Source organism: Ilyonectria robusta (assembly GCF_021365365.1).
Source record: "Ilyonectria robusta strain PMI_751 chromosome Unknown BGZ61scaffold_9, whole genome shotgun sequence".
NCBI lineage: Eukaryota > Fungi > Ascomycota > Sordariomycetes > Hypocreales > Nectriaceae > Ilyonectria > Ilyonectria robusta.
This window is the reverse complement of record NW_025764443.1, coordinates 1,459,183-1,482,475: the sequence shown is the minus strand read 5'-3', so window position 1 is coordinate 1,482,475 and position 23,293 is coordinate 1,459,183. Positions and strand designations below refer to the sequence as shown.

The window sequence follows — 23,293 nt, the reverse complement described above, 5'->3', positions numbered from 1 at the left end:
CCCTTTGCTGCTTGGTGACAGGATTGAGTTCAGAACTATGAGGCGAGCGTTAGGTTTCCAACACGATAGCCTAGACAAGGATGCTCGGCAGCCAGTGGGTAACTGTCGAGGGTCCCGGCCGGACCCAAGGTCCAAATCGGGGGAGCATGCCGACTACGAGAGGCAGATGAGCACACGCCAGCGGGCGACGCTAGCTTGGATTGACAAGGACCCTTTTGGCCAACGAAGTGGACCGAGAGTGTGGCTAACACGGGACAGGGCTTGAAGGAGGCACATACCTCGTCGGGGAGTCGGGTGGATGCAAATCATGAATATCAGGGGGGTGGCCTCGGTGACGAAGACGCCATGCGGCGAGCATGCCCCTCACTGCCAGTTCCTCCCAATGCAAGCCCTACGAGGCAAGGGGCCGGAAACCCGCGTGCGTATGTATGTTCGAACGGTGGTATTCGTCTGGACTGGACGTTTTGAACAATGATGCAACACCAAGGCAAGGCTTCACCCTTGCTAGCTGGAGAGTCATATTCCAGAAAGGGGTTGATTGATTAGAAGAGGATGGCGATCGATTTTGTTGAGAAGTCGTGAGGGGTGAATCTGATCTTCACCTGAGAGAGCTCCGGCCTAGGGTGGGATATGTGTACGTGGATATGGTCGTGTCACCCTTCATCTTGGTCCCCTGTACGAGATGTCTGAGCATGCGGATGAGGAGCAAATGGTGGGCGGTTCTTAGAGAGGCGGTCACAATCCGAGGCGGCCGGCCTCATGTAGGCCAGGTTGTTGGTAGCACCCGCGCGCCATGCGGATTCAACGACGCCAGGTCTGGTCCCGGCCCAGCAGCGGCGCTTGCAGTTGAAGTCCGTGGTCGATGACGGTGGCCACTCGGCCGGTTGCTGATCGAACTCGGTGGTAGACCGCCACACGCCGGCGGAGCGCGACCATGGTTCCATGGCAATCCCGAGACACGAGCGGGAGGGATCAGGGTAGCAGAAGGAGAGGGTAGAGGCATTTTAGAGAGTTGCCCTGGCCCTGTCAAATGGTCCACATGCTGGGCAGGGAGGGTGAGATCTCATCCCCATCTACGGGAGCTGGGATGAACGAAGGACGACAAGATTAGCCTGGCCCTGTGTGATATCCAGCTGTAGCGGCGAGCCGATGGAAAGAGTCTGGAATGTCGCAGGTCAAGGGTTGGATAGATAGAGTGGATGCCAGACCGTGGGTCCAGGGGGCTAGTGAAGGTCGACTCGGGCGGCGTCAGATGGCATGGAATACGTGCAAGCGTGAGCGAGTGCCGGGATGGATCTTGAGGTGTGACGGGCTAAGCCGGTGTGATTCGACGTGCCAAGGGGTCATTTCTGCCGAGGACGTTGAAAGCTCGAGCTAGAAGCTCGAAGCTGGACGCCAGATGCTGGAGGGCATTTGTGAAGTGACGATGCCTTTTCTGGGTCGTGCCCACTGGGTTTCAGGCTGTCGGAAGTCCTCAAGCAGCCTATCGCATCTGTTGTCTCAGGGCCCCAAACAGCGCCGCGCCCCGCCTTCTCATAAGCGAGGTGCCACAGACCCCGGCTGGCAGGCGCCACGGCAGGTAGCGGATGGTAAAGTGGGCAGGCAGGCAGGCAGGCAGGCAGGCACAACGGAAACTCAACTGGACGCACTTGCTGTTGAAGAAGACGTATATCTCAGGCATGGGCAGGCACGCGCCATGACTGCACGCCATCAAAACGGAAGATTGAGTTCAAGGCCGTGCAAAGGCCGTGTAAAAGCCGTTCAAGTACGGATACGCGCAAGGCAATACAATGTTAGGGAAACGGCAGGCACGGGTGAGCTTGTCCTCCCACCTAGGTACCTACCTATTTACCTACCTTACCTATCTAGGTACCTACCTATGTAATTAGGTTCGTAACCGCGTCTCAAGAGTCAAACGTCGAGTTTCCATCTGATGACATGCTATAAACAACTACCTACCTACCCTACCTACCTAACCCACTACCCACGTACGCGGACCACATACGGTGTAGAGCAATTGTTCAAACACGCCCTGTGCAGAAATACGCTTGCCCACGCATCCGTTGCCCTGGGCCCGGCACTGACTGGGACCTGGGCGTTTAGTTTAGCCTTGCTTCACTTCGATGCCAGCATCTACCTAGACTGGGCCCTATTTCTCTCTGCTAGATCCAGTTCGCCGTCTACCTATACCCGGCAAAGTAAGGGGATGGGGACGCACGTATCAGGACGACGGAGACTGGCCCTTGCAGCCACGACACAAGCCAACAACGGCGGAACGGGTTCTGACAAACCACCGGGACTCTGAGCTCTCTCTCCACCGATATGGCTAGCCTTGCCCCTGCTAGAGCCCGGCTTCCTGGTCTTTTGTCTTGGACCTCGCGTGGCCTGGCGTCCCTTAGCACTTCCATCTGCATGGCAGGAGTCTCAGTCTCCATGGCCATCTCCATCTCCATCTCCATGCTCTCTGCCCGTGCGGCGCGCGGGCGGGGCCCTTGTTCCAGGTGTGAGCTTTCGGCATGCTACGTCGATGATGGCACGTCCAAACGGGGTCACGACCCAAGCACCTACCTGGACAGGCCTGGCCCTATCTCCCGCCTCCAACCTCAATCATCCCTAGTCTACCTGGGGCGACGCAAAGCATGGCCCCAGTTCGGGGCAGGGAACCATCCGGCCACGGAGCCTTGCTCATCCCCTCCCTTTCGCTCGCCACTCGACCGAACGCGAGGACCTCGAAGTAAATGCCCATGTCGACCCTTTCAAATCCGAGCATTGTCAATAGGTGCGGTCGGCGGATGAAGAGGCCGGCGCCAGGGCTCCCGTTCCCCGGATTGGTGCTTTGGGGGCGTGTGTACCTTAGTGTAGCCGTTGGGGGCGGAGGTTTGGGTTTGGGGGCATCCTATGATCCTCGTGGCCTTCTCCTCTTCATAAGTGCATCCTGGGGTGCGCTCCAATCGCCAGGCCGGCCGAGGCGCCAACTCGGTGTAGTATGTACGTAGCACGACGGACTGGAACTGGAGGGCCACGGTCGACCACGGTCCGCCGCTGTAGGCCCTGACGACTCGGTACAAGCTCCAACACTGAGCAAGCAAGCCCCAGGACCAGCGCCGGGGACCGGCCATGCTACGACGTAGTAGGCCAGTCCGAGAGGAACTCGGCGTCCCCACTATCCCACTATCCATCGACACCACCCTCATCGTCTCCCCCCCCTGTCGCTGTCACTAGCCACCTCCACACCAGCAACCTCGAAAATGAGACCGTCTACTGGGGTTCGGGTCAGTCGTACAATTTTGGCCTCCGGGGCTGGTCAACCGGTCGACCCTGTTTTACCATCCATCTTTTGAGCACTGGGCAGCGGGCACCACTGCGCACGACTCACTCACCCTACTTCTGTACGCAGTACTTCTGGTCATCAACCCCATCTCGTCCGTCCCGTCTCCCCGTCTCCCGTCCTCCGTCTCCCGTGTCTGCTCCTCATCCAAGTCCCACTGCCGAGGCGTCTTCCCGCTTCTGGACTCTGCCCTCAAGCTTGCTTCCTTTATTTGGTTGCCCCCCCTAGCTGCTAGCTGTCGACACTCCTCCATCACTACTTGCCAATTCAACCTCCGGCCCTCACCACCAGCCTTTGCGCTCACCATCACCCACCACCAGACATTACCAGACATCCGGACACGCCCATCGCCTGGAATGCCCCAAAGTCCTTAACAAGACAGCACTAGCCGGCCCTCACTGTCTTGTCCTCCTCCGCCTTCCGCGACATCTGTTGGCTGCTCTGCCATCACCTCCGGTACCGCCCTCTATATCCATCAAATTGCATGCGCAGCCGTCCCCATCGCTGCCACCAACCACTTCTACCCGGCCAGGTCAAGAAATGACCGTATCCGTCTACGACCCAATGAACATTCCTCACATGCCTAGAGCCCAACCTGTGGCCATTCCCCGGCCACAGGTTGGCATTGAGCGTCTCCCCACGCGGCGCATGAGCAACGAACCTCGGGAGTCGATGAATTGCAAGTCATGCCGAAAGCGAAAGGTGAGCAATTCCTCACTCTGTACCCACTGACTCGAGTCCTCCTAACTCCGGACTCCCAGATTAAATGCAACCGACTTAGACCCTCTTGCGAAGCTTGCCAGGTCTTCCAATGCCCATGTGTATATGGTAAGCCTCTTCCACCTTGCTGATAAATGTGACCTATTCAGTCCATTGATTGGAGTTTCACTGCCTCATATCAATATGCTAACCAAAATCTGCGCCTAAATAGACGCTGTGCCAAAGAAACGTGGGCCGAAGACGGATGTGCTAGAAGCACTCTTGAAGAGAGTGGATGGGCTGGAAGCAAAGCTTCGTGAAAAGAATGACGATGATGCGTCGCCGACCATTGCGAATGCGCCAATGTTGGGGAAGGCCGATACCTCCGTGTCTGCCTCTCAGGGCGGAGAAGGGGGAGAGCCGGCCCCCAAGCGCATCGCAATTGAAGCGCGGGCGTCTCCTTGCGATACAGACTTGACAATGCTTTCTCCACAAACACCCATCCACAGGTCCGATCCCAGACAATCCTTTGGTTCCTGGAATCCCGAATCTAACTATCATGCAGCGAACTATCTCCAAATGCCGCCCAGACAGACACTCTTCTTGACACTTACTTCACCCGATTTCACGGCAAGCCATATTACATTCTCGACGAATCCTCCATCAGGCAACGGCTTCAGTTGAACCAACTTCCTAAATATCTCTCCAACGCCATTTCGGCTGTTGCCGCGAGGTATGTACCATCCAAAGCACCCAAGACCGTCTCCTGACTGATTCATCTAGATACACTCCTCACCCAAGTGGATATCAAGCAGCTATCAAGCTTAGCGAAGACTTTGCCACTCGTGCAAGAAGAGAAATCAGTACTGATGATCCATCCATTGATGCTCTTCAGGCGCTCCTGCTCCTCGTGAGCGCCTTCACTGCATCTGGGAAGGGAAGGAAGGCATACATGTTAATGAGTAACACTGCCCTGCCCTCAGACTTTGCTTGTTCGCCTTACTGACAAAGTCTAGCGAGCGCAACCGGAATGGCGATGGCGCTAGAAATCCACCGAGAAATGGACTCGCAGGCCCGAATGACACCTGTCGAGCGAGAGATGCGGAGACGACTCTTCTGGACTTGCTACTTGCTCGATCGATTCCAGACCACGGGCTCGAAAAGACCCTGCCTGATTAGCGACAACACCATCCTCCTCCGTCTTCCATGTTGGTCACCCAACTCATCGTCACTACCGGTTGAGGGGGAGTTCTTCCAGGCTGGCTCCAACCTCCAGTACTTTCAGGGCAGTGGTAAGAAGCCACAAGGAAGCACAGGAATGCTCATCGACATCACACGGATCCTCGGAACTACGAACCGATATCTGGCTGCGGGTGGCGTGAAGGGAGATTCCCATTTCCCTTGGCACTCCCTTTCTAGCTTGTCCAAGATTCGACACGATCTTGACATCTGGGCATCGGGTACTGAAGATGTCTTCTCTAGTCTTAACACTCTCTTCGGCCAGGCGGACTCGACAGTTCTTGTCCTCAGCAAGCTCATCTACCATCTCATCCACTGCCTCATCTATCGACCATTCTTACCTATCGACTTGGCCGAGCTTGCAGAGATCGGGCAGCACCAGTCATGGCAAATCGAGGCTACCAACATGTGCTTCCTCCATGCCAACGCCATTGCTGAATTGATAGAATTTGGGAAGCAAACAGGTACGATCGAATGGCCTGCATTTGTCGGTTACTGCATCTGCACAGCAGGGACAGTTCACATTCATGGAGCACACTACAGCAAGCAAGGCGGCAACGGCGAGGTCAACGTCTTTACCTCATCAGCGGACTTCCTGTCTCGGGAGATGCAACAGCTGAGCGAACTTCGGTATGCATGGGCCTGCGTCCAACACCAACGGGAGACCTTGCAGGGCATCTACAACGCCCATGGGGAATTGGTCAAGACCTTGGCACGAAACTCGATGCGATATACCCCCAGCTTCCACAGTGAGGATTTCTTCGATCGCTACTCCAATATTGGTGGCCCAGGTGGCCAGTCCTTCAGTTTCGACGCAGCGAACTTGAGTCTATCAGACGTGGTTGTCGACTTCACAGCAGACTCGTACACCGGGCACGAGCTTTACACCACTCGAGTCGCCGACGGGCCTGATCGACCTAGCCTCAAGCGCAAGAACACAACTCAGATGACCCGAAAGCGACCCGAAGTGAAAGTCATTGCCAGCCTAACTACTTCGGCTTCCGGACTCCCAACTCCAGGAAACCCCCAACGATCCTTCTCCTACACTAGTGGGATGGTCCCACAATCGTCCCCTGGACTGCTCGCAACCCCAACATCGCTGCCACACCACCCAGAGACACACGAAAACGAGGCACAAATCAACGGCTTGCAGGATCATCTCGATGAAACATCTGCCAACAGTGCTGCGGTTGCAGCAGCAGCAGCGGCAGGTTTTGGGATGTCACCCACAACACACCACGCCCCTGGCCAGGGTATGCCTGCCATGGGAGGCGCACCGTTCAGCCCTCCTTACAGCTATGCGTCTGGTTCTAGTGCAAACCACAATGGCGCTACGGTGATCAACGAGGCGAATGGTGGCTACGATGCTATGTTTGGAACACTTCCGACAAACGCCTTCAGCAGCCCCGCCGCTTGGCACACTGAGGAGCACCAGCATCACCACGCCAAACTCAATCACACCCCGACTATGGCGACTGCGCAAAGTCCCGGAAACAGGAGCAACAATGGGAGTATCGGCACGGGCCAAGGAGAGGAAAAGGATCCGTTCCTGACGCTTCTTGAGCAGCTGGCGGAAAATGAGCAACGGTCGCAGAATGGTCACGGCAGCGACCTCGACTTTTTCCTGGGTGGCCCGGTCGCGAACTCCTGAGGGGTTGCATTGAAAATTCTCTTCTCTTACATTCTCGTTTCAAAACATGCTTTTTTTAGGAAGACACAATTGTTTCACAACGGAAACACCGATGGTGGATATGGGGAACATACGGGGGGAGGTTCTTTGTGAATAACGATGCACGAAAGGCTAACAGGACGCGCGCATGCTCTGGGCAGAGTCGGTTGCGTTCCATATTCAGGCGCAATATTTGTAACAGCATTTACAGGAAAAAAACGCGGAATTTTGCTGGAAAGATTTGGGAGTTTGGAATTGCATTGTGCTTTACAGTCAGGGGAATTCTTTTAGGAAGACGGGACGGGAGCATATATGCCTATGTAACAACAGCGAAGAGAGCGGTGGTCAGCATCAAAATAACGATAATGTTTTTGTGTTTAATATGCTCTATTTGCAGCAGTCTGGTAGCGAATCGAGACCCTGGTTGGTTGAAGAAACTCGAACATGGAGCAGACGACTTACTGGATTGAGATGGTGAGATGGATGAATCATGGACTGCTGCATCCGTACCTCGGAAGACGCACTGTCCACGCAATCCGACTACCGAGACCCCGGGCACATCACAGATCAACGGCTTCTCAGGGTCTGGGGTTGCAGCTTGCTTGGGTCCGGGGGTGTCCCCTCCTGGGTCCTGGGCCCTGTGCTCTCATGATGACCCTCCATGATGAAGTCGCAGCGCGCGCGGCAACGTGCCAAGGACTCCGGCGCAACCAACCAGCCGGGGAGGAGTCTAGACAGGGCGCGCATGGGTATTCGGGACTGCGGGCCGCTACCGTCCATGACGCCTCGAGGAGGGTGGGGTGAGCGGAGTGAGCGGAGTGAGATTGGCACGGAGCACGGAGCGGGGCCCGGCTTGAGGCAATCGGGAATGCACGTCGCCGTCATGTCGCGGAACGACGTCGCGGAATTTATATTGCGGCTTTGTGAGACATGCAACGGCCATCTGACGACACCAGGAGTAGCAATTGACCGCTCAGAATCGCGTCGAGGGCGTGTCGTACGTTGCTGCCATGGTGCCCGCCTACGCAAAACACTCGTTTCCCTGTCTGTGCGGTTCGCGCCGCGGCAACTTGAGTTCTCTGACTTGCCATGATGCAGGAGCGGGCCATTTCGAGACACTGGACGGTCCTTGGTGAGGTGGGGGAGATGGATACGAGCTTTTCACCGATAGTCCGAACGGCCTCGGGGAATACCAACTGCGCATGACGGATCTACTGATCTACTAGAGACGACGGCTTCGAGCTGGGACCAGCTTGAGGCGGAGCGTTGGAAACTTGGGACGCCACGTTCGGCGTCGCCTTGGGAGTTGGCGCTCTTCGCTTTCGCGTTCGCTTGCACCAACGAGTCAGTTGAAACAACCTGTTGATAAGTTTATTTTTACGCGGTTTCTGCTTCTAAAAACGATTATGGCGATGGAGTCGCCGTATTCATATGGAGGCGCCGTATTCATGTGGAGTCGCCGTACTCATAGCGGGTTTGATATTGAAGAACTAGCCATCATCAGATCTAGGCAGTTGTCCAAGTGTTGCCTAAGCCTCGCCCACGCCCTCATTCTCAGTAATGAGGGCTCTGGCCTCATCTTCATCAATCTCCTCACACCCCTCCTCTTGTGGCGCCGTCCATCCTGTCGCTGCCTGAATCGCAATCATGACAATGCCTAAAGCTGCGGCCGCTTGCCAAACTCCCCTTGACGCACCGGCGTATCCGTCAACTGCAACATGCCGCGCGGCGTCGTCCAGGTCTCCGCCGAAGACTAGCCCCGGCGTCCCTAGGAGTTTGGATATTAGGTCTCGTCGGCCTTTGCGGAGGTTTCCTCCATCGAGCTCGAGGAATCCGGATGTCAGATTGCTGCGCAATAGCCGGTAGAAGATGCCACCGCCAATGGCCGTGCCGAAGCTACCTCCGAAGCCTCGGAACGTGCCTAGCAAGCTTGTCGTAATGTACCGCGTGTCCTTGTGGCTGAGATGAAGGATGTGTGCGAGGGTGTAGTTGAGCCCAGCACCAGTCGCCAGTCCGTTGACGAGAACGACCACGATGAACAGCGCCACTGGGAGATCGGGCGTGGCAACCAACGAGAGGGCATACAAGCTGACACTGAAGAAGATCAAAGAGACGACCGACGGGAGCCAGAAAGCACCGCTGCGGCGAACATGCAGCCAGCCAACGATGATACCGCCGAGACCGAAGCCCAGGTTGGTGGGAATGAGGATGGACCCGGCCGTCGTGGGTGCGGCGCCGCGAACCGCGAGCATGAAAACTGGGGCGTAGAACAGAACGGTCCAACGAGCGGACATGAGGCCGAGCTGGGCAAGGCATGAGAGAAGGACGCCTCGGGATGAGAGCACCTTGATGGGGATGATGGGCTCAGCGGCGACGCGATACTCGACAGTGAGGAAGAGGAGGAGGCTGACAACGGAGAGCAATATGGGCAAGGGCTGGATATCGCCAACGAGGCCATAGAGGAAGAGCACAATGGTGAGAGCCTAGACGATTCATGACGTTAGATTACTGTGTATAACCATAAAGCAAACATGGAATGGACTTACAAGAAGGGATGCTCCAAGGTAGTCGATGCGGACAAGCTTCTGTTTCCAGGAACCCCGGTCTGCAGTTCCCGATTCCACGGCACTGGGAAGGCTCAGGTAGACGGCAAGGCCTGCAATCAAGGCGACAGGGACCTGAATCCAGAACAGCGGCCGCTTTGCGTTGTCAGCAATTATCCAGGATCATTTGCATAGGAATGATCCAGACTTACCCATCCGATGACCGGCATCAACCCGCCGTACACAATGGCTCCAAATGACACGCCCGCCGTGAAACCCGCGTTGATACCTCCCATAACTACACCGCGTGTCCGCTCGCTCGTCAGCTCAAGCCCGAGGATAATAGCCAGCGTGAGTACGCCAGCGCCGCCTACTCCAGCGACAACCCGCCCGGCGACGAAGAATCCAAAGGAGCCGGCAGAAGCACATAGCAAGCTGCCGGCGGAGAGGAGTGCGGCGACTGGGAGGATGAGGTTGCGTGGCGGGAAGATGGTGGCCAAGCGACCGGCGACGGGGGCGAGAGACGACATGGGGATGAGATAGGCGCTGCTAAACCACATGGCGGCGGAGTCGTAGGTTTCCAGCTCCGCGGCAATGGCGCCCTGGATCAGGGTCATGCCGGACATGCTGGAGGCTATTTCGGTGGAGTGTCAGCGTACATACGAGGTGCATAAACTATGGAACTGAGGAGGAGCGCGCCGGGTATGCGCGCGGTGGGCGTACCTTGCAGGAAGATAAGCAGCCACAGACTCAGAGCGATGCAGATGGCTCTTGACGGGCCGACCCGGTGAGTGAAGGCCGCATCTTTGGTGCCGTTGCGATGGTGGTTGGTGTCGGTAGCCTCCGCGAGGTTAGCCTCACCCCCGAATGTCTCGGAGCTGGAGCTTGTCCCGGAGCTGGAGCTGGACCCGGACCGCAACAGAGGCGTCTCCTCTGTAGCCGTCACATCGTCACGGAAAGGAGCTTCAGCTTCGGGTGAAATCACGGCGGTGGGGACGGCATCGGGGCCTATGGTCGGAGGTATCGGGCCGGAGCCCATGATGGTGGAGGATCGCAGATAGACGGCGGGTTTTGGCGGATGGCACGATAATGAGTTAAGAGGAGACTAGCAAATGACGGATCAATTCAGACTACGAAGTACTTCATAGTTGAAATTGAGGTGGTAGATTGGGGATTGAAATGAATGAGCTGAGTTGGGTATGTTTGTTGACGTGTTAATACGATATGGTGGTAATTGATGTCGCGGTCGCAACGTGATTGGTAATCCAGATAGATAGGCGGCCGTGGGCGGAGACCGAAGGCCGAAGGTTCCGGATGCGAAGGCCGATTTGGCCGGGTCCGGGTCCGGGCCCGGGTCCGGGCCCGGAGAGACGGTCCATTCCTCTCTGTCTGAACGGCCGCGCTTTGTGGGCTACAACGTGTTATGTGGAATCGACCTCGTGGGAACAGCTCTTGGCCACGAGACCTAGTGTGTCTTGGTCATGATGGCGGCGTGAGCTAGCTACAACTACGGTTGTAAGGGGGTAATGGCTTGAAGCCAAGCGGGCTGGGGCTTTGGGTAGCCCAATGGTTGGCGCCGGGCGACATTTGGGAGGCGGGAGACACCCGAGGGAACGGATCAAACAACGCTTGTATTCGGCTGAATGTGTGTGGCAGACGGGGAGAGCGACTACTGGATGTAGGCAATAGCGAATGCGAGGAGGGATGGGCAGAGTCGCAAGCAGGTACAGCACATCGGGCTGTAGCGAAATGCGCAATCAGAGACATGGCTTGCCTAGCCCAGTGGTGATGGCGGCGGCTTGAAGCGAGTGACCAGGGGGGGGGCCACAGCTGTCAAATAGCACATCAGTGACAGCAGTGACAGCACCTCCAGCGAGCGGGGGAAAATACGGGTACGAATCGAGAGGCGGAGGGAAACAGATGAGCGCCACCGCACCAAGATTGCTGGCAGGCTTTAACGCGACACGGCCTGTAGCCGGCCCAGTTGGCTGCAGGCGGCCGTGTGGTTCTTTTCCGCAGTTGCGGTGTGATGAGGGGGAGCAGCAGAGAGGCGGAGGCGAAGAGTCGGAGAGGGGCATGTTTTGACTTCCCGCCAAAAGCGACGGTGTGGAATTGGTTTGATGAATAAACAGCGAGAGGGAGGGATGGGGGGATGGATGAATGGATGGAACTGTCGACCCTATCTACAGCGTCGGCAATTATCGACAAATACTGCAACCGAGCGCACGCCACACGGCAACTACTGGGTGTGTTGGTTGTAGTTTGGCCGTGGCAGAGGCACAGAGATAAGCCGGGATGCCAACTAATATGGAGGTCCTCGTCTAGAATCAGTGTCCTTTGGGAGCGGGTATGACGTCGAGTTGTGTGGCATCCCGCTGGGAGAAACACCGAAGCGAGAGGGGAAACTGGTCAATTGATTGACTAACGGCGGGGGGGGGAGAGTCCGAGAAAAGAGCCGCTGTGGCTGGCAAAGCGACCGTTTCCCGATGGAGCTCATCAGTCACGGTGACTCTGATGGACAGGATCATGAGTCTTGGCCCTACGGAGTACTTGAGCAGAGACCGAGATTTCCTTGCAGTAGTACAGCGCTTCCCGGCCTGCTTTTTCCCCACGTCCGTCACACGATCCATGGTCGCACCGGCGCCGCCACGGGGCCTGGGCACGGGCACACAGACTGTCAATCAATCAAGCGTGCATGAGCCAAAAGCGTGAATAACGGCGCCGCCGCCCGAGGTGCAGGCTGCTTACTGCAACGACTGTGAGATTTGTGCATACATGGTGGTACATAGATGGCACTGTACAAGCGGCACGGATGGGGGATGGGGGAATGAGTTCCGGGGGTTGACGGCGAGTTGGGCGAGTTGTACGACTGGCACGTCATTGACGTGTTGATGATGGCCGGCGCTGGGTGGATTGGAGCTACTTTTAGCGACCGAAGGGACTGATGAAGTAGGGATTGCCGGCCAGGTTGCCGCCCAGCCGGCGAAGAGTTGGGTCTCCTAACATGAATTCCCAATGTGGCATTCGTCCATATTGAGAGGGATGCAGTAATTGCGAAAATACAACAACAACAACATGATGACGAGGCATTTTCACCCTTGTGATTGAATTTTTATTTTTTAATTCCCTCCTCTCTCCGTCGTCATTATGTGGTTCACCTACTAGGCCGGGTAAAATGTAACGTCGTCAGGCGTACCCGTACCCGTCAGTCAGGGAATAACCCGCCGTCGGGTCCGTGGTGGTGTGTAGCCGCTGAGGGCTCAGGGAACTCGAAGGGTAACAATGTATGTAATGTACGTAACGACGACGGCGCATCCATGTCCGCCTTGGCAGCCCATGTTGCCGGACTCCCCAGTCAATGACGGAGCCCGTCCAATCCCAGCCGGCCGGAGACTGAAATTTTCCCAGAGCTCGACTCCCCAATTGTTCGCTAGTAGAGGGGTTCTCCAGTTGAGGATCAAAAGGACCGACGATTGTACAGTCCCGTTTTTTGCAGCACCGGCATCCCAGGACCCAGGGCCCAGGACCCAGGACCCAACGCCCAACACTACATACCGCCAGTACACCGCAGCTGTGTTAATAAATACTGTCTAATTATCGTCCGGGGTTTGCAGGAATCCATCTGGTGGCCACGTTTACCGCCCGACGCGAGGGCGTATCAAACACCCAGCTTATACGCTCATACGGCTCACCGACGAGTGGGATCCTGGGCTTCAAGATTCGCTGGCAAGGCGGCGGCCATCTCATCACACCTGATCAACCAAGCCTCATCAAAATATCAACCGCCCAACCTTATTGTCATTAGCAAAAGCTCCTCCACTCCTCCACTCCTCCACTTTCTCCTCCACTTCCTTCTCCACCAAATCCCGCGCCTCCTGGTTGCCCGTTTATGGGGACCCGGTTTTCGCTGGTTTGCCGCCCAAGTTCTCCCTCGCCGCTCCAAGCCACCACCAATTGCTAGTTGCTGTACTTGCTTTTCTGACGCCATGCCGTTGTGCGACTGCTCCACCTCGAGCTGGGCCATGAGCCATTAGCCATTACCTAGTCTCTGCTCGCTGCATGTCGGTGGCTTGCTGGCGTCTTGCTGGCGTGCAAGCCTGCAAGCCTGCACCCGGCGAATACCCTTCCAATACCCCATTTTCACTCTGCCATCCACTTTTCCGTGTCCCGCCTTGTCGACGTCTCGTCGTTCCTTCTGCCGGCCCGAGTCCCCAGTCGAGTCCTCAGTCGAGGCTCTTTCCGACTCTTTCTCCTCTCCAACGACACCACGAAACTAGACTGTCGACAGTTTCCACCCCCAGATCCTTGGGCCCCGGCTCCTGGCTTCTTCTGGTTTTGCTCGTTGCTTTTTTCCCGAATCTCTTTTCTCCGACCCGAAACATTGTCTCGTCGTGTGCTCCCGCTCGCATCCTCGTCTACCTTTTCGTCCTCGTCTGTATTGGCGGCAATTCGACCTTCGCACAACACCAGTCGTCACCTCATCAAGGTCTCCCCAAAAACCTTCTTCTCACCTCCTCGAGTATACCACGCTCGTCGTCGCCAATCTCGAGCCTCACGACCCCCCCGAGGAAATGGCACGCGCATCCATCCGCCAATCCACCTCCCCAAGCCTCTTGCTTCCCCCCAGCATCTGACAAGCCCATGTCTCCGATCTCGACATGTCCGACTCGGCTTCGTCCTCACTGGGCGATGGGGGCTTCCCTGATCGCGGGCCCGCCGTCTTCGCCGTCACCGCGGCCACTCTGGTCCTCGCCACCGTCTTCGTCGCCGCTCGCATGTTCTGCCGGACCTTCATCGTCCGCAACCTCACATGGGACGACCGCGTCATGATGCTTGCATGGCTGTTCGCATTCTTCCTCTCCTTCACCATCTGCTTTGGCGCCCGCAATGGCCTCGGTAGACATGACATCAACATCCCCGATCATAAGCGACCGGCCCTCCGCCGCTGCGAATACGTCTTCTCCATCCTCTATGTGCGACATTCCCCCCAATGCGCCATGCGTGCCGTTCGTCGCTTGCTAACCAATATATACAGAATCCTGCTCTGATGGCGACCAAAACCTCCGTCCTCATCTTTTACTTGCGCCTCGCCAAAAATACCCAAAGGGTCCTCCGCTTTGCATCATGGCTTACCCTTGGCATTGTTAATACTGCAGGCATCATCCTCACCTTCATGAACGTCTTTCAGTGCAGCCCCACTCAAGGCGCCTGGGACGCCAGCTACGACGACAACACCAAATGCATCCCGCTCCTCACCGAATTCATTTGCTCCTCGCCTGTCAACATCGTCACCGACTTGGCCATCCTCGCTCTGCCGATCCCTGTTCTCACCGGCATGCGCCTACCTTCGCGACAAAAAACCATTCTCGTCCTCACCTTCACCGTCGGCATTTTCGTTACCGTTGTCGATGTTGTTCGCATCTACTACCTTCAGCAAGCCATTGCCGAAACGCCCACTGGCAGCTCCAGTGATTCTCAATCCAGATTCGGCGGCCAGACCGACTTTGCTTGGAATGCCTCCATGTCCCTCATGTGGAGTGCTGTCGAGGTTAATGTCGGCATGACTTGTGCTTGTGTTCCTACTCTCAAACCCCTCGTCCTGAAGCTTCTCCCGTCCATGTTATACGATGCCAATGGAAGCAGGAGTAGCACATCTAAAGGCCCTAACGATTCGGATACGCCATCCACGGGTAACCGCGCCAGCATGCAACCCCCACCCCCCGTCGCATTTCCCGGTATGCAACAACCCCTCAACGACTCCACCGCCCCGATGAGTGCCATGGAGTTCTTGACGACCCCCTTCATGGAATCTCCACACGAAGCTTCCCAGCATAGAAGTCCTCCTATTCACGCCGATACCACCTTGACCTCCTCCACAGGATCCCAGGAGCAAGGCATCTATTTTGGATTCGTCAACATGTCTAGGCCCAAGAGTATGTTGAAGTGCAACGCAAGAGAGTCTTTCAAGTACTGTACCATCGTCTCGATCCTCTTCCTCCTATGGGGTATATCATACGGTCTATTGAATACTCTCAACAACGTCATTGCGTCCGTAAACAACATGTCGACGGCTGAAACCCTCGGCATGACAAGCGTGTATTTTGGCGGTGGGTACTTTTTTGGTCCCTTGTTGGTAGGCGAATGGATCCTCCGACGAGACGAACATAACCGATCGAGGCGCCACAAGCGAGGCGGCAACGACGCCGTGGGCGGGTTCAAAGTCACCTTTATCGTGGGACTCTGTTTTTACGGCGTCGGGACCGTCATCTTCTGGCCTTCAGCCGTCATGAAGTCTTATGGAGGCTTCATGCTCAGCAATTTCGTCGTTGGCTTTGGCCTCTCTGTCCTGGAGGTCGGCGCCAATGCCTTCTTGATCCTCTGTGGACCCGCAGAGTATGGCGAGACTCGTCTGCTCTTAGCCCAAGGCGTGCAAGCAGTGGGTAGTGTGCTCAGCGGCCTCCTAGCGCAGAAGGTTTTCTTCAAGGGCATTGCCGACGTGGAAACTACCACGAGCATGACGCTCATCAACGTCCAATGGACGTACCTCGGCATCACCCTGCTCTGCGTCATCCTAGCTCTCTTCTTCTATTACATGCCACTCCCCGAGGTTAGCGATAGTGAGCTTGAAGAGTCGGCTAAGCGGTTGCCAATCGACCCCCAGAAGAAGAATAACGGCTTGCAGCTGCGCACCTGGAGCCTGATCCTCGCTATTCTGGGGCAGTACACGTATGTCGCTGCGCAGGAATGCAGCAGCATCTTCTTCCGCAGCTTGATGATCTCCATCCTCCCTTCCCACGCGAATACAGGCGAAGACGCCGCCAGTGGAACCAGTCGGGCGTCTAACCCTGATAAACCGCCGGGCATCGCCCTCTCGATCCCCGACTACCTGCTCATTGCGCACACTGCCTTTGCTGTTTCTCGATTTCTAGCCGCAGGATTTACCTACATCTCCGTCGGCCGCTCCCGTCTCCCACAGCCTCGCACTGTCCTCACCGTCTGCATCACCTTGTGCTTTCTCCTGGCTCTTCTTCCAGTTGTGCTCACACCGCCAAACCCCAACCTACTCGTTCTGCCCATCGTCCTGTTCTTTTTCTTCGAAGGACCTATCTGGCCGCTGATTTTTGCAATTGGCCTTCGAGGTCAAGGCAGACGGACAAAGCGCTCTGCTGCTTTCATCACTATGGGTGCCTCTGGCCCGGCATTCTTCCCCTTTGTCATGTACGGCATCATTACGAATGGTGGAACGGTCAAGATCGCTTTCTCCGTTGTCATTGCTCTCCACGCCCTGACACTGGGGTATCCCATCTTCTTGGAGTTTGTCACTGATGCTAAAATTTTGGTGGATCCATGTCCGGTCCTTAGAGATGCCCCAGCAGATATTGAGCAGTCCCCAATAGAGGCAGCTATCGCGCAGCGACGACTTCGCCAAAGCGCCCCCAAGGAGAAATCCCAAGGATTTTTTGACAAAGTGTCAAGGGGGGTCGGCGCTAAACTATTGGGCTCGCGTCGTCGATCATCCCAGCCCTCAATCCAACATAATGAGAATAATTCCGGTGGCTCGCCACGGATATAACGTTTATGACTCCTCGGTTTCTTTTATTTTAGTTTATTCGCTCCCGGATATATACGGCGAAAGGGCGTCACTTCGGTTTGGGACGGAGGACGGTTTTTGGGGGACAATATACCCAAGATGTCTACATGAGAAGACATCGGTACATAAAATCTCACGGACATACATGACCTGATATAGTTAATACCACAAGAAGCCGATAAGGCGAACCATTTCAAAACACACAAATATGAGACGTGATTCACTACAGAAGAACATGGCGTTACGATGGTGTGGCTGGCGTACATAATATCAGATGTATGATGTGGATAACAACTTTCAGATAACCCTGGCAATCGTCAAAGTCTACCATCCAAACTGCTCGCAATGGAGTTCGATTGCAGGTCCTTCCATTCGAATACACTCTGATGTGGCATTTCGCACCGTCGTGGTCAACGTTTGCGGCCCACAGCCCATAACCAACACGCGCTGGTTTGACGGAACTCCCTCAACCCCAGCTTTAATAAGAGCTGCGACATCGGGTCGCCGGTAGGTGATGGAGAAATCGTCACTCGGTTCCGCCACATCGAGAGGCGAAACTGGGGACTCAACAAGGGTCGAGAGCCCTGTCTTCTCCATGTCTGTAGTCAGTGTAGGCAGGGGAACAACCAGTCTTGACACAGGGGCCTTCTCGGGATCAGATGTCGTCGATGTGCTTCGAGAGGAGGATTCGGATGCTGTTGAGAGTTCCTTGGTGAGGGTTTCGGGCGCCGGTGGTCTCGTGATGTAGACATGAATGGATACGCGCGGGTCGCTCTTCAGAGTCTCAAGATGCTCAGAGAACCATGTGAGATATGCTGCGCCTTTTTTAGTATCAACTCAATTGCTCTGCCACTGCCAAGACTTACACTGATGCTTAATCATCCATATGAACACAATGGACTTGTTGTCATTGTTTCGACTCTGCTCAAGTACACTCAGTGCGACGCCAACGGTGAAGCTCGCCCCGCTGCCTCCAGCGACGAGAATGACTTTGTCGTGCTCTCTTGGATTGGGAAAGGTGCCGTACGGGCCCTCAACGGATGCTCTCAGCGAGACTCCTGGGTTCTGCAGCGCAGTGTCGTAGAGGGCACGAGTGAAACCGTCGTGCGCGGCGACGACAAACTCAACGGGATTGGTGGCGACGATGGTGAATGGGTGTGTCTGTAGGGCACGTATCGAAGGGATCCAGATGAAACTGTGCTTGGCCAGGGCGGCCCCATATGGAGGTTTTGAGAAAACGAGGCGGGTGCCGCCATGAGGAAGTGGTGTAAGTGTCACTGTGTTATTAGCGCCGTTGATGACGAGGCGAAAAAGGCGGATTAAACGATCCAGTCCCCATATTCCAGCCGCAGTACACGTTAAAAGAAGAATCTTCCTGCTAGGCTCAGGTTGATGCAAACCAACCATGACAATGCCAAGCATCCAGAATGTGATGTGGATGTAGTAGAACATCTCATACCACCAGTTTCGAACGATAGCGCCTGCAAACCCAACACAGAGAAAGGAGAAACCCGCTATGATGCCAAAGATCTCATCTAGTTCAGTAAGACGACTGAGGCGGCCCTGCAGGCCAAAGACTGCGGCATACGAGCATCCGTGTACTATGACAAACATGATAGTAGCGAAGCCCGCCACGCGGTGAAGGATGTTGAGGCGCTCGTGAGACCAAATGGTAATAGCATCAAGAGGCGTGTTCTTCAGTGCTAAGATGATGACGATAAGGGTGTTTGAAATGGCCATCCTGGTGAAAGATTAGCAGGGGGGTGTTGCCAAGTGGATGGGAACACTTGCCAACCAGCTCGCGAAGCCACGTTGGAGAGGAGAGGCATGTTGCTATTGTCGAGTTTGATGAACATTGCGATGATGTTGATGCCCGAGTACATGACTACGACAAAGAGATGGCCCGTCGAGGGGAAGCCAGGTATCTTGTGAAGCAGAATGCTCCTGATTCCTCTAAGTCGCGTTTGTTAGATTAGCGGTATGGCGTTGGGTCGAGTGGTCAACGTACCGCGAAATGACAACACTGGGAGTGAACCTCCCATAAACCCCCCGTTTTCGTGCCCCAAACCGACGTAGAAGGTCAAGGGCGATAATCAGACCGACAAGGCCAGATATCATGCCTGCAAAAGCCGTCATGGCCTCATGGTTTAGCTGTGATCGCCGCGCAAGCTTCGCAGCGAAGGCCGCGTCCATATGAGAGGCGCCTGCCATGGCGACCACGAATTAGATGCCGCGGGGCTCGTAGTGGGAGGTTAGATGGGCAGCGAGGTTATTGGGGTGAGGAGAGAGGGATGGACGAGGAGAAAAATGGGAGAATGGCAGGCAGGTTTTGAGCGTGGGACTTTGAGTCGTACGCAAGAGCACAAGATACACGAGTGTGAAGGTGCTATCCAGACATGATCAGAGATTCGACATCGAGTGTAGGACAATACCAAGTGCTTGTGATGCAATGATGACATTGAGCTCAGAAAGCAATTCGGAGGTATTTATTAGTTTGGTCATCTGGGTGAAAGAGTCATCGGGCATGAGCCTCGGGGGACACAATCAATCGCTTGAGAAGAGTGGTAGAATCAGCCATCATAGCAGGCTTTTTTCAAGGCCATCGGAAAGTTTGAAACGAGAGGCGCGGCTCTGTCGTTTGCCGAGCGTGGTGTTCGCATGCAGGCAAGCTTCTGTCCGGGAGAGGAGTTTTGAGAGAATCGGTCGAATGGGGGACGTCGGCCGACGTTCAGACATGCAAGCAGACGAGAAGAAAATTAACCCAGTTGAAGCGAAGATGAATGTGTATGGTCGGAGACGCGGGGTTCGGGAAGCTACATGAGAATTGTTTGTTGGTTGATAACGGCGTGTGAACGAGAGATGATGCATCACATCACAAACTAGCAGTCGACTGGGATGAATATTCGACATGACGATGAGTGATTAAGACACCACTGCTCAGTTGGCCAGACATGTCTTGGCAGCTAACTGCAAAGTTGAGACATGCTCACGAAGCTCAGTCGTGGCTAGGTGACGTGTGTGGAGGGGACACGCACGATGCGGGGGCTTGGTCATGTGTGTAGGAATCGAGGAGTTGTTTCTCGGGTGGTTGAGCAAGTACCCGGTCCACAGGTGGTCTCGAACCGCTGAGTGGTAATTTCCAGAACGTCCACGAGCGGATGGTGAATATACCCTCGACGTACTGGACAGGGTTCTGCTGTCCTCATCGTGCCGGGCCACGGGGGCCGGGCTCGCTAGATGCAAAGAAAAATCTCTCGGCTGGAGTCGAGGGAACAACCTTCCTATTTGTCCATGCTTCTACCCGGTGGCAATGCGAGTTGTGCTGGCCAGCAGGGTTTCAGAATGTGAATAGTAACTGCGGTGGCGCCTTGTCATCGGGGGGCTTGGCAAGGAGAAGCGTAGGAATTCGATGTCGTGTAACTCAATCTGTCCCTTACACGGGAGACACAAACACAGGACAAACTCGATGCACGGTGTCATCCTGACAGAGCTGTAGTCACTGGAAAGATACCTATGTCAAAGTACCACGGGTCAAACTAACGAGTTAGCGATGTTCGTTCGGAATGAATGTCATTTTGGCGTAGAAATATCATTTCCAACAATTGCCAGTGATGTTCAAGGTCGGTGATGTGAAGAGTCAGTCCCGATAGACTGAAGTTTGGCATATACCAAACCATCGGTACGATGCCAAACAGTGGCAGCACCACTCTGTTTCAACCTTGAGTGTGTTGTTGTGTATCTTGTTCGCGTGAGGGCATTGAAGACTCAACTCAGCTCTGCTTTGTCAAGCTGACGAACCCGCCAACCTGCAGCAATGGGTTAAACAAATCGCTTCTGAGAGCCTTGGCTGAACCAGCCATTACGGGTGTGATGCCTAATTTGCACATGGTCGGGAGTCGGCATGATATATATTCGCGTACCGGAGTCGGCGTCAAGCATCCGTGACGATTTCTCTCATTGCCTCGCGACGGCAAGAACCCATCACCTGGAACTGTCTGTGACATTGACATTGGTCTCTTGTTTGCGCCGGTTGTCGCACAGCGTCTCTCGGCGAGACATGTGAAACGGCCTCGCCCGCTGCCGCGGAGAGACGGAGGGCCTCGGCCTCGGCGGGCACCCGGCGGGGTAAGCAAGACTTTGGTTTATGAGACGAGTGCCTGGTCGGACTCGTGTATTTCTTCGGCGAGTCTAGATCGAGTCGGGATCCAATTAGGATGTGCTGCGGTATGAATATGGCGAGACATTGTGGCTGTCTCGGACGGTGTACTGAGAGTATGGCACTGCCATGGGGATGCCACAGTGGAACTCTAGCCGATGTTGTCTCGTCTATAGTGCACGTGAGGGAGAAAACTTTTGGCTTTCCAACAATTTTGATTCACTTGCGACATGGTGGATTTCTTGTCTCTCGGTTTCGTGATGCAGCGAGCCGTCTCAACTGGCACCGATGCGCCGAGTCCTCTCGAGTCTGTCTACCATGCATGTCGGGGCAGCCTGTAAGCTCCTCCTCCTCCTAGTGAAGGACTTTAGTTACGCAATCGACATCTTCATGCCTCCATTAGCGCAGATAACGCTGCCAGTTGTCCACCCGCTCTCCTCGGAGCACAGCATGTCAATGGTCCCGGCAATCTCACTCGTAAATCCCGGCCGTCGCCCGCCCATCGATTCCCGGACAATCTTGTCGAAGCGTTCCGCGTCGGATCCGGCCTTGGCCAGCGTCTCAGGCTCGCCGTGGTATTCGGCGAGCGGCGAGGCGTCGACATAGGGTTGGTTGATGTCCCAGAAGCTCTTCCCCACGGCGGCGTACATGTCGCCCCAGGCAGGGCCCGGGTTGACGGCGTTTACGGTGGCGCGACTGGCGAGCTCGCGGCTCCAGGTTCGCGTCATGGCCTCGAGGGCAGCCTTGCTGCCGGCGTATACGGACTGACCTTGGTAGCCGATGGATGAAGAGACACTGGATACGCTGACAATTCGACCGGAGCGATCAGTGGGGAGGTACGGTGCCACGGCCTGAGTGACGAGCAGGGGAGCCAGGACATTGACGGCGTAAACGCGGTTGAACTCGGCTTCCAAAATAGGGCCCTGCTCTACATCGTTCAAGTGTTGGTTTGAGGCAACGCCGGCATTGTTAATGAGAATGTCGACCTGGAACTTGCCCGTCTGGTTGTAGCTAGCGAAGAAGGTGCGGGCGGCGGCGACAATCTTGGTCGCAGCGTCGGCGGGGTTGCCCAGGTCGGCCTGTACATAGGAGCATTGGATGTTGTGGGTGGAGGAAAGATCTTTGCAAAGCTGTTTCGTTGTCTGCGTAGAAGAGTCCGAGGTGTATATGAGAAGCAAATGGCATCCTTTTGCGGCCAGTCGGGCAGCGACGGCAGCGCCAATTCCTTGACGGCGAGAAAGGTTAGAATCGGGGCGAGATCCTGTCACGACAGAGTCAGGGCGTAGACGGACCTCTTGAGCCGCCGGTCACAATGCCGAGCTTGGATTCGTAGGGTCGAGCATAGGGTGTTGCCATGATGGAGGCAAAGGGCAAAGGGGCGAGTTTGTTTCTGATAGAAACCCCCCACGTTCTGGTGACTTGGAGGTGGTGTTGCGGTCTGCAGCAGGCGAGATGGTCTGCCACGATGGCGATGGGATGGTCTGACGAGGCGACAGGAGGGTGGCACGTTCCCTACAGAAGCTGGATTAGCGACACACCGCCGCTGGAAAATCGAAAGTTGGTGTCGATGTTGAGCGTCTTGTGTCGACGTTGGGCGTCTTGTCTCCCTGTGGCGAGTTGTTGCAACCTGTGAATGTCCCGCCCATCGCCATCGCCATGGATGCCCTGAACTAGCACAGCTCCAGTGGGGGGCAACCACCATCAACTCGAGGCGACCCCACCACGAGTGACGTCGTCTGCCCCGCGATAACGCCCATTCCCCCTCCCTTATCAGCGGTTGACGCGCGGGGGCGGCGTTTCCAGGGGCCGGCGCAGCGCTCAGGGCCTCACGATGGCACTGTAAGCCTGTAAGGTGGCGGAAACGGCCCTGAATGGCGGCCCGCTAAGTTAGGTAGTACCTAAGTTTACCTTCGGCACTTGGCAACCCTCTGGAGCCCGAGAACAACAGGATCTGAGGTTGCATGACAATCACTGAGTTGATGGTGCCTTGGAAAGGCGAGGCATTGGTGAATTGATGTCCCCAATGCCCCGGAAGCCCATCGGAGCCGCATCGCATCACCGGACGAAA

General features: G+C 55.7%; 6 protein-coding genes across 6 annotated transcripts; 3 read left to right on the top strand and 3 right to left on the bottom strand.

The window, feature by feature from the left end:
- Window positions 1-2,034: 2,034 nt before the first annotated feature.
- On the top strand, window positions 2,035-2,985 carry BGZ61DRAFT_451699 (uncharacterized protein). Its single transcript, XM_046245856.1, has one exon. The coding sequence runs from the start codon at window positions 2,323-2,325 to the stop codon at window positions 2,794-2,796; it is 474 nt and encodes a 157-aa protein (XP_046105003.1). The 5' UTR covers window positions 2,035-2,322; the 3' UTR covers window positions 2,797-2,985.
- Window positions 2,986-3,868: 883 nt separating this feature from the next.
- On the top strand, window positions 3,869-6,917 carry BGZ61DRAFT_351882 (fungal-specific transcription factor domain-containing protein; the record flags this gene model as incomplete). Its single annotated transcript, XM_046240372.1, has 6 exons — window positions 3,869-4,030; window positions 4,090-4,156; window positions 4,260-4,536; window positions 4,593-4,760; window positions 4,811-4,989; window positions 5,044-6,917. 6 exons carry the CDS (start codon window positions 3,869-3,871, stop codon window positions 6,915-6,917), a joined length of 2,727 nt encoding a protein of 908 aa, XP_046105002.1.
- A 1,547-nt stretch (window positions 6,918-8,464) lies between these two features.
- On the bottom strand, window positions 8,465-10,517 carry BGZ61DRAFT_532400 (major facilitator superfamily domain-containing protein; the record flags this gene model as incomplete). Its single annotated transcript, XM_046253863.1, has 4 exons — window positions 8,465-9,418; window positions 9,482-9,634; window positions 9,691-10,112; window positions 10,202-10,517. The coding sequence occupies 4 exons, from the start codon at window positions 10,515-10,517 to the stop codon at window positions 8,465-8,467; spliced, it is 1,845 nt and encodes a 614-aa protein (XP_046105001.1).
- A 3,619-nt stretch (window positions 10,518-14,136) lies between these two features.
- BGZ61DRAFT_351409 (major facilitator superfamily domain-containing protein) lies at window positions 14,137-17,051 on the top strand (the record flags this gene model as incomplete). The annotated part of the gene is made up of 2 exons (XM_046240328.1): window positions 14,137-14,451; window positions 14,514-17,051. 2 exons carry the CDS (start codon window positions 14,137-14,139, stop codon window positions 17,049-17,051), a joined length of 2,853 nt encoding a protein of 950 aa, XP_046105000.1.
- Window positions 17,052-17,309: 258 nt separating this feature from the next.
- Window positions 17,310-19,475, bottom strand: BGZ61DRAFT_240841 (ferric reductase NAD binding domain-containing protein). The gene is made up of 4 exons (XM_046238342.1): window positions 19,078-19,475; window positions 18,861-19,022; window positions 17,936-18,810; window positions 17,310-17,884 (listed from the first exon to the last, which is right to left on the bottom strand). Exons 1-4 carry the CDS (start codon window positions 19,278-19,280, stop codon window positions 17,394-17,396), a joined length of 1,731 nt encoding a protein of 576 aa, XP_046104999.1. The 5' UTR covers window positions 19,281-19,475; the 3' UTR covers window positions 17,310-17,393.
- Window positions 19,476-21,351: 1,876 nt separating this feature from the next.
- BGZ61DRAFT_451691 (uncharacterized protein) lies at window positions 21,352-22,944 on the bottom strand. Its single transcript, XM_046245855.1, has 2 exons — window positions 22,518-22,944; window positions 21,352-22,450 (listed from the first exon to the last, which is right to left on the bottom strand). The coding sequence occupies exons 1-2, from the start codon at window positions 22,579-22,581 to the stop codon at window positions 21,597-21,599; spliced, it is 918 nt and encodes a 305-aa protein (XP_046104998.1). The 5' UTR covers window positions 22,582-22,944; the 3' UTR covers window positions 21,352-21,596.
- Between the last annotated feature and the right edge of the window lie 349 nt (window positions 22,945-23,293).